This window comes from Salvia splendens, chromosome 11 (assembly GCF_004379255.2).
Source record: "Salvia splendens isolate huo1 chromosome 11, SspV2, whole genome shotgun sequence".
In the NCBI taxonomy this organism is placed as follows: Eukaryota; Viridiplantae; Streptophyta; class Magnoliopsida; order Lamiales; family Lamiaceae; genus Salvia; species Salvia splendens.
The window spans coordinates 8,912,220-8,922,618 of record NC_056042.1 but is presented as its reverse complement, the minus strand read 5'-3'; the positions used below and the strand labels follow the sequence as shown (position 1 = coordinate 8,922,618).

The window sequence follows — 10,399 nt, the reverse complement described above, 5'->3', positions numbered from 1 at the left end:
AGAGAACCTCATGATAATATTCAATGTAAATAAATAAATAAATAATTTTTTTGAATAAAGATTGAATTTTAAAATTAAATTTATCAAATAACGGAATAAATTATACATGTAATAAAAATCGTAAGGTCAAAACTTGAGAAATAATAAAGAAAACATAAATTATAATGTAGTAAACAACTAATAATATGAACAAATAAATAATGGCCTAGATATCAATATTGAATAAAGTGCACCACTCCTGTTTCATGTAAGTTCTAATATGATTTCAGTATATATAGAAAACGTTTAAATTGTTTGAAGGACCATAGACCTTCCATGAATCATGAATGAGGTGGAGCGCACCTCTTTATTATATCGAATTAGGTATTGTAATTACTTTTTGGCTTTATCATTATTTATTTCCATAATTAGAGTATATGAATATCTTATAATTCAATTTATTAAAGTATTGAATTTAATGGTGAGATACGATCATAAAATGGAGGATCCGAACCCATTTATTGCGTACAGATGTTTTCACCCTTGCAAATACTATCATGTGACGAGGTCAAACAATTCAAACAAATAAATTTCCAACTATTAGATATAGTATATTGATCATCATTTCCGTACACCTAATTGATTAAGCCCAACCTAGTGAGAATATAGTTAAAGCTTCAGCACCCTTATGTGATACCCATTTGGTGCCTCAACTCTTGGGAATTCTACTATCTTCTCTCCTCCAATTTCTTCCCATCTGCAATATCAAAACCACAAAATAGTCACAACCAAGCTTTTTTATTACATATTACATATATTACGCACATTGTCAATATAATTAAAAAATACAACATTTTTGAAGAATTAAATAGTATAATTACCGATATGTTGTTACAAAGTAGTGAAGGAAAGTTGAAACTGTTGCTATTCCAAGTTCCTTTCCAGGGCACAATCTTCCTCCTCCTCCAAACAGCAAGCAGTGGTTGTGTGACTCCAACTTCTTATCCTACATTAATTATAAAAAAAAAGTTTAATTTTTTTGAAAAGAAACACAAAAGAGGAAATCATAAATCATTAATTAATCTAGTTGAAAATTGACTAGTATTCACTATAATAGGAAGAACTAACCAGCCATCTCCATGGATTGAATTTCAAAGGTTCTGGATAGAGGATTGGATCATAGTTTATCTCTCTTGTGTATACATATATTTTCCATCCTTTTGGTATCAGAAATCCTATACATTTTTTTTTATTAAATTCTGATTGAGATATCAAACAAAATTGAGAAAATTGATGATACACATACCATTCAATACAATATCTTGTGTTGCCTTCCTCAAGAGTCCATTAATAACAGTAGCTAGTCTTAGGGTTTCAAGAACAACCTATAAAAATAAAACAAAATAAAATCAAGATAAGTTAGTCTTATTATTTTTGCTCTATGTCGATGTCAAGTAAGGCGCTTACAGCACGCGTGAACCTCATGGACTTGTAGTCGGCCCAATCCACCGGCTCCCCCGCTCCCTTCCTCCTCCGGATCGCAAAATGCTCCTCCTGTTCCAAAAGAACTAATTCTCATTTTTGTTTTCCAAAACGAAACAAAAGAAATTAAATTAATGAGAAATCCTTGTTCAATTCACCCTTAGTTCTTCCAAGGCTTGTTGATTATCATGGAGATACTTGACAACCATCATGGAGGTTGTGGAAACTGTCTCATATCCAGAATAGAGTATTGTGATGACCTGATCAATGACCTCCTCATCATTCAACGCGCCGTCCCTCACTAAATGTTCGAGCATGTCATCGTACGTTGTTGCTGGAGAAGCAGCCCTTCTCTTCTCAATCAATCGTCTCAATATCTTGACTACATTCTCCCTGCCCTGCACAAACAACGCAACACACACTGGTTACCAAAAAAACTTAGATACTTGCATAACATAACTTGATTTAACATGTTTTATACCTTAAATCCTCTGTAGTAACTCGTGCCGGGGAGGTTGATAGGAAGAGAAAGCGATCCGGTAACCAACTTATCAAACTCAACCTTGAATCCATCATAAATTGAACTCAACTCAGCTTCAACAATCTGTGTGAATCCTATCAAGAATGCCATCTAGGAACACAAGTCATACAAATCATTAAATCAACATTTTATTAAATCTGAAAATTGATACTACTATTACTTACATCATTACATTTTTGTTGAACATCAATAACCATAGCATCCCAATTTGAGAGATGAAGCCTCATGTACTTGTCGATCCGGGGCAGAAGGCGGTCTTTGACCATCGAAGCTCCGATTATAGACATGAGACTCTTCCGTAAAAACTTATGTTGTGATCCATACACAGCAGCTATGTTTCTTTGTCCTAGTATATCCAACATAGATTTGGGATAGCCAGGAATTAATCCCTTTGCTTCATTCAATAATATGTATCTATTTAGTTCTGGATCCATTGAGACTATAGTGGGACTGCCTAGTATGTGTGACTTGAAAATTCTTCCATACCTGCATACAAAACAAGAAAAGTAAAAAATTAATACTATAGGATTTTGTTAATTAAATGAGGAGCTTGGATATTCAGGAAAGTACATCACTTCCAATCTCTGCATGCACTTATTGCTTACCCTTTTCTAGTTCATAGGTAACTTTTACATTAATAACCAAACAAAATGTTGCTCCTAAGTGCACTGTTTGTTAGGATTGCAATTTTGCAAACATCAACCAACTTCATTTTTCTAGGGTAAGAAGTCAAAAAACTCTAATCAAAATATCCCAACAGACTAGTCGGTTAGGAAAGAAAACTGATATGGAACATTGAGTTCGTAAAAAAGGAAAACGGAAAAATTGTTGTAAACACAAATGAAGAATTGACATAGATATAAGATGAGAGGTGACCTGATTGTTTGCCTTTTCATGAAGTTGGGGCCAAGCTTAAGGAATTCATTAGTCTCACCAAAAAACGGCCAGCCCATAGTGCCAAGGGGCAACCCTTTTCTTTGGAATGTAATTTCATTCCATTTTGACAGAAATGAGAAGAGAAAAAGGGCCATCAACAACAAGGAGACAGCCATGAACAAGAGCTCCATTGATGCCCCCAAGAAATTGATAAGAGAGTAATGAATTTAGCTGTGATCTATGTGACCTATAAAAAAGATGTGAGTACATGCACTATATATACAATTAAATGAGAGAGAGAGGGTGAAATGTAGGGTTAAACACATGCACCACCACATAGGGCGTAGGCTCTTTCTTTCAAGTCTGAGGAACATTTAATATGCCAAATTCGCATTAACGTTGTCCTTGAATGAAAATCTCTCGAATCATTTAATGTCACCTAACAAAGATTAGTAAGTAATTAAATAGATAATCCTTATGTATAAAGTTGCTTTTCTTTTTCTTCAATGGTTAAAGTTGTGTTGTACAACTTTTTTTTCTGTGTTCAAGTACAACTATATATTGGACCTCTCTAACAGGAATTACTCGTGCTCGTTCAATTAATTGGTAGGAGTATATTTATTTTAGGATATGTTTTGATTAATTTGAAGTTGCATCAAACATCAATGCTATTTAGTACGATTGAAAATGACTGATACTAGTATGCCGATTTGTATCTGCAAAACAGCCTAGCTTGCAGAAAGAGAGAGAGAGATGATATATGAGACTAGGGGCAGATTTTTGCATAGACATCGGAAACTTACTTGCGGGTTCATAAGAAGACTTCCTTCAACTCTCTACGATTCTGCAAAACTCCAAAGATTTGTTTTTTCTCTTTCCCTCATTTATGTATTGTTTGTAATGCGTATGATTTGATGACAAACCCTAATAATAAATAATTAATATACTATTTAATTAGGATGTCATTTTGACCAATTAATGCCAAAATCATATGAAATAATTGATCACAATAACTTTATTTGATTTTGTTAGTCAATGACATAATTAATGGAAAATTTATGGAATATAGTACTACATTCTTGACTAAACTAATGTTAGTCAAGATATTATGTATAAATATCCTCATTTTCTTTAATAGCAATAAGTAATAGAATATATATATATATATTAGTTAACAGTTAATAACTAATTAAAAAACGTCTAATTCAAATCAATACATTTAATTAATAGTTAATTAATAGAGAAAAATATTATTTATACTAAATTTATGCATTATACTATACAATTCAATTCTATTTACAATTCTATTAGACGTCATATATGTACATAAAATTAAAACTTTGGAGTTCAGAAATAGATAAACATCTCAAAGGATCACAGTTTTTTTTTTTTTTTTTTTTTAAATTAACTTCATATATTTATATTATATATATGAAGGAGGAAATTACAAATCAACTCCTATAACAAGGAGGAAAGACAAATTACGCCACCCAGGGTTCGAACTCGAGACCTCCAGGATGGACGCGGTATCCAGCACCCTTTACCGCTAGGCCAAGGGGCTTGGATATCTCAAAGGATCACAGTTGACAGATACTACTATTATTGTTATTAGGTAGCGGGCTTCACATTGTTTTGGGCCTGGGATATGGACCATGTTTTAATATCACAGTTAGTCTTTCCATTCTAACAGATTATTCGAATATAAGTTGCATTATTGTATTATTCAATACTACCAACAAAAAAAAGATGTGTTAGGAAGGATTGAATCCTACTGATCTTTCTCTCCAAAAGAAGTTACATTATACAAAAGAAACGCAATTAAGAGGCAAAGATGAGAAAGAAAAAGAAACGGATAAATTCAAATCGTATTTAAACTTATATTTGGTGACATACAACATACTGACATTTTTATTTTATTAATGTTGCAATTGTAATAGTGTTCTATTGAGAATTTCATATTTTTCTTTTTTAAGTTATCACATTAAAAATGAAATGTTTTTTTTAAAATGGAAACAACATCATCTCTATTTTTTCATCTTTTTTACTATCTCTCTATTAACTCATTAAGCAATACTTCCTCTGTTCCATATTAATAGAGTCATTTTTCTATTTTAGGAAATTTCAAGTTAATTGAGTCATTTCTATTTTTAGCAAAAAGTAATTCTCACTTTTACTTTATTCTCTCTTCATTTCTCTTACTTTATTCTCTCTTATTTTTCCACGATCCATTTAACACACTATTCTTAAACTCCGTGCCGAAAAGAAATACATCTATTAACAAGGAATGGAGTTATATAAAATCTCGTACCAGAAACCAAATATTTCATAACTATTGGAAAGAGGGAGTATATATTTTATCTAAATTACACACTAACCCTATGATACTTTGTCAATAACTTAAATTAAATAATATAATAAGATTTACTACCTCCGTCCCTGACAAACACGGATTTGCATGTTTTTAAGGACTGGATTTGACTTGTTTTAAATGTCAATCAAGCAAATTATGTTCTAAAGTTGCATATATTATACATTTGGTATTTTTGACGTGTTTGTTGATAAATGATAGTAAAAGATAGAAAAAGGTGCAAAATGACCAAAGTGAAGCAGCCTCAGTTCAAGACACATTTCCCATCGCTTTTGAGGTCCAGTCAGTGATTAATTCATACCATTCTCTTCGCCTTCGAAAGAGTTTCGTGTGGATACCTTGCACGTCTCAATCGGAGTTCTGTAGAGAATGTTATGGCTATTCTACGAACATTGCGCAATGCAGTCAAAGCTGACGAAAATTTGAGCGGAAATTCAAGAAAGAGAATAAATTATTAAATTGTGAAACCAAATCTCTCTCATTTCTTGTAGGGAACAAAAATAACCAAGACTAACCCTTTTTCTAGCCTATAAATACCCATAAACCTAATTCATAATTTCCTTATCGAAGCCTCCAATCCTTCCACTCTCTACACATCCTTCCATCCCATCTTCCACACTTAAATTCCTCCACCTTTCATTGGAGCGTAGCTCTGCAGATCCAGACAAGAGAAGACTAGAGATTGAAGATTCAACCTTGGGTTTTATCAATTTCTTTCTTGTCTCGTACTGTTATTGTTTTTACTACTTGTGTATTAGTAGTTAAACATCCTTTGTAGATTTTTGGGTGATGATTATTGTGAACATGTTTTGATTTATTGAATTGAACATTTTCCTAGCTCTTGTGATTGTTTTGATTGTTCTTGTGCTTTTATTGTTCTTTTGTCTGGCCAACTTTAGAACTTTGTCCGTTTAACTAGATTAATCGAGAGATAGCTAGTTTAACGTGGTAAAAGGAACGAATACAACACATAGATTTATCTGCACTCGAGAGAGGGGACCCTTTGTAAGGGCTTGAGTCTTAGGAACTTAAGGAGTTAGAATCTAATCTATTGAAATGAGACTTTGATAACTAGAGTCTAATCTACTGGATAGGTGCACTCGAGAGATGGCTTATCCTAGTATCACGACTTTCCTAATAATCCTAAAGACACATAAAGGTAAAGTTCGGTGAGATTAATCATCATTAGGTTGTAGTAGTTGGATCCTAAAACTCTACCTTCTTTAGTCTGCTTTGTATTATTTTGTTTTTATACTTGTTTATTTATTTCTGTCTAGTTTATAAAATCAATCCAAAAATACTCCGTGTCTCTAGATAGTATATGACGCTTAGTATATGATAGCCAGTTGCAATCTTATTCCCTATGTTCGATATCCCGGCACTGACCTTTATCTATACTAGATCTACCCCGTAAACTTGCAGGTATTTTTAGTGCTAATAAATAGTGCACCAAGTTTTTGGCGCCGTTGTCAAGGAATATTATTGCTTTAAGCTGGATCATACTAATTTAGAGTGTAATATTGGTATATAGTTTTATTTTTTATTTTTATTTGTTTTGCGAGGGCTGAGCATGGAGCACAACAATGGATTATTCTACGCTCCAACGAGCTCGATCCGTCGAGCTCGGTGAGGTACAAATATACATGTATTTTTTTATTAGATTGGATCTGAGCTAGTTAGTTTTTTTCTTTCAGTACGTTTTTTTTAATTTATTTATCTTTTAGTTATTAGTTTGACCCTATTAGTAATGTATGTAAATGTTTATATATATATTTTTTTCGTTTTTCTTATTTAAAAAAAATCTTCAAACCGCATATTTTCTCTTAGAGCATCCCCAACGCTAGCGGACTGGCCTGCAACTAGGTCCCGGCCCACGGCCAACACCTTAAACGTCCCCAATTTCTGGCCTGGGACGGTCCCGGTGACGCAGTCGCATCCCGGGGCCGCGCCCACGGTTCGTCCCGGCCTAGCGTTAGGCGTGCCGCACGCGATAAGTCCCGGCCCGACGTTGGATGTCTTTCGGGCCGGGCCGCAAGTCCACTCCAATTATTTTTTTTCATTTTATTTGCCTATATATACACAATTTGTGCGCCATTCTTCCACACTTTGTGAATTTCAATCCTCTAGTATTTCAATATTTCCAGCTTTTAAGGAGTGGTTTAACAGCGACGAACGAGTTCGTCAACGCCAACAATTGGTACGTGCCGCCGACGCCCAACCCGGATGCTACGCCTAGCCCGGGGGCGGCTACCAACATGGAAATAACATCGCTAGTTAGCACTGATGAGTACGAAATCAGTGATATGGAGACCGCTGAAGAGAGTGGCAAGGGCAAGGTTGCGAATGATGAGGGACCGAAGAACTATAGTTCGCAGGAGACGTTGTGGCCTATCATCGGCAACCATCAGAGCGGCAAAGTGTTCTGGCATCGAATTGCGGAGAAGTACAACGTTGGTTGTCCTAGAGAGTCGTTCGATCGTAACTACGTTAAGGTACACAAGCATTGGGGTCAGGTCCAGAAGGAGATGAACAAGTGGAATGGCAAGTGGACCAACATACTCCGGATGTGACCGAGCGGGCACAGCGAGATGGACCTCGTGGAGAAGGCCAGGGCGGAGTTTTTCGCTGACGGGAAGAAGCAGTTCAAGTACTTCGACGTTTGGAAGATTGTCGAGAAGAGCCCGAAGTACACCGGTGGGGCAGAACCGGCGGCAAGTGGGGCGCTGAAGAGAACCAAAGTTTCTGCCGCCGGAAACTACTCTTCGAGCGAAGGAGGTCCGATAATCGACCTCAACGTGACAGACGAGGACGTCTTCCTTTCATCCCTTAGCACTCAAAGCCGTGTGATGGGAACAAAGGCGGTAAAGAGGAAAGCGAAGGGGAAGGTAACTGCGAGCCCAATCCTTCCCTGGATAAGATATCTGACTCTATGTCGGAAATGAGTATTACGTTGCAGATGGGCCACCTGACGGAGTTGACATCGAGGGATACCTCGACAATGTCGGAGTTCGAGCTCAAGTTGCACCATGAGATGATCGCCTACCTTCGCGCCCAAATGAAGAAGTAGTTTTTTCATTTTATTTTTTTTCTAGGATTTGTAATTTTTGTTTTCTAGGATTTGTAATTTTCTTTTTTTAGGATTTGTAATTTTCTTTTTTCGACTGAACAATGAATTTTCCCGGTTTTAATCACGTATTCTATTTTACGAGTAAAATAGGTTGAAGTTGTGAATAGTGCAATTTAATAGTTGTGGCCTGGGATGGGGCCTGCAGGGTTAGAGTAGTTGTGGCCTGTGACTCAAATTTAGGGGAATGATGACATGGAGGGGACTTGAGGCCTAGGTTTGGGATGCGGTTGGGGATGCTCTTAATGTTCATACACCCTCGCTTCAAATTCAAAAACTCCATTCAAAGTTCTAGGATTTTTACTGATTGTTTTTGAGCTAAATCGTTCTCCAACACAAGGTACATTCCAATTTTAATTTCTGAGCATTGTTCTTGAATTCTTCCATGGGATTATCTTGTTGTTGATTTATGTTGGTAGAATGAATTGAAATTTGATGGTGGTGATGCTTTGCTTTTGTTAGTTCATGGTGAATTTGTGAGTATTGGACTTTTGGAATTGATTATTTTTTGGTGTGTTCGAGTTTGTTTGATTTTTATGGATGAATATTTAATATCACTTTGGCTTTATTGTTGATACATATGAGTTCATGTTCATAGCATTGTGAGGCTATTTTATCTTGCATGAATTGTGTACATTTTTAGAGCTTAAATTGTTTTGCTTGATAGAGAAGATAATGGGGGCTGGAATATTGATCATGTTAAAGGTAGATAATTTGATTTGAATATTTTATGCCTTGATATGCTTAAAGTTTGGGGGATTGCCACATATTATGCATTGTACTTTACTATAATTTTTCTTCATTCTATACTCACATTGTGAAATTGTAGGTACAAAAGGCATCCCAAAGAAAGTCCCGAGAATGGGGGATAATTTATGAGCTTCAAAGAACGTAAAGCTAAAGACGTTAACCAAGCGCTTGTTGGGAGGCAACCCAACATTGGTATCATTTTTTTTTCACTTTTCATTTTTATTTTTAGTTTAGTTTGTTATTTTAGTTTACTCACGTCCCTACCGACTTTTCAAACTTATTTTTAACGTAGTTTTGAATAATTTGGGGGATGAAGTAGTGAACCGTGAGTTTAGTTGTTTTTTGTTTTTTTTTAATAAATTCGAGGTGAATCTTGTCATGAGCATAACATAGAAAACTTAGAAATACTCATGTTAAGGGACATAAGACCGAGTTGCCTATGATGAAATGTTCGTTTATGTATTGGTTGAGTTGACTTGATGCACTGATTTGAAGGTTTAGTGAAAAAGTGCATAAATAATGAATTGCTTGTTTGCCTTGAATCATGCTTATACCTTGTGAGACTTGTCCATAAATTTATTTCTTGTGTGATTTATCTGCATTCATGTATTTGTTTCTAGAACTTGCTCCTAGTATGCTTAAGTCTACATAGTGTTTAAATGATAAAAGATGACGTTAGGCCATCCTTTTTTTTTTCCTTTTTAGTTGTTAGGCCATCCTTCTTAGCTACTTTATATATCCAAATTAAGAGCATCCACTATAGCATAGGCGCGCCTATAGCCCGGGAGGGGGCGATGGCCGGGCGCCTTATAGTGGGAGGGACGTCCGCCCCGGGGCGGACGGATGATCGGCGTTTTTAGGGCGAGGACGCGGCGGTCTAGAGTGGGGCGGCGGTCGGCGCGCCTATAGTCCCCATTGATTTTTTTTTTAAAATTAACCCTATAAATACCACTTCTCCACCATCCATTTACACCATTTTCACACACTCTCCCTTCATTCACTATCTACACTTTCACTCTCTAAAAATGCACGGTGGAGACGACGAATCACCCGGCTCGCACGAATCGGGATATGGCAGCAATCCTTCCCAGCTGTCGGAATATGGCAGCTATTCTTCTCAGCCGTCGGGATATGGCGGCTATTCTTCTCAGCCGTCGGGATATGGCGGCTCTCTGTCCTAGCCATGGTGTTGGAGTCAATCTCCCCCTCCATGGGCATCGAGTCCAACTCCTCCACTATCTCAGCCGTGGAGGTCTTCTCCCACGGCCCAACCTTTGCC

The 10,399-nt window shown here is 36.2% G+C and overlaps 1 protein-coding gene across 1 annotated transcript; it reads right to left on the bottom strand.

Moving 5' to 3' along the window:
• Positions 1-555: 555 nt before the first annotated feature.
• On the bottom strand, positions 556-3,104 carry LOC121754265 (cytochrome P450 85A-like). The gene is made up of 9 exons (XM_042149637.1): positions 2,879-3,104; positions 2,167-2,488; positions 1,943-2,092; positions 1,620-1,859; positions 1,447-1,533; positions 1,286-1,364; positions 1,108-1,214; positions 861-985; positions 556-736 (listed from the first exon to the last, which is right to left on the bottom strand). The coding sequence occupies exons 1-9, from the start codon at positions 3,067-3,069 to the stop codon at positions 649-651; spliced, it is 1,389 nt and encodes a 462-aa protein (XP_042005571.1). The 5' UTR covers positions 3,070-3,104; the 3' UTR covers positions 556-648.
• Between the last annotated feature and the right edge of the window lie 7,295 nt (positions 3,105-10,399).

Coding starts and splice junctions, on each gene's coding strand:
- LOC121754265 (XM_042149637.1), bottom strand. CDS start 3,069: ATGGAGCTCTTGTTCATGGCTGTCTCCTTGTTGTTGATGGCCCTTTTT. Junction 2,489..2,878: donor ATGAAAAGGCAAACAATCAG/GTCACCTCTCAT, acceptor TTTTGTATGCAG/GTATGGAAGAATTTTCAAGT. Junction 1,215..1,285: donor ACAAGATATTGTATTGAATG/GTATGTGTATCA, acceptor AAAAATGTATAG/GATTTCTGATACCAAAAGGA.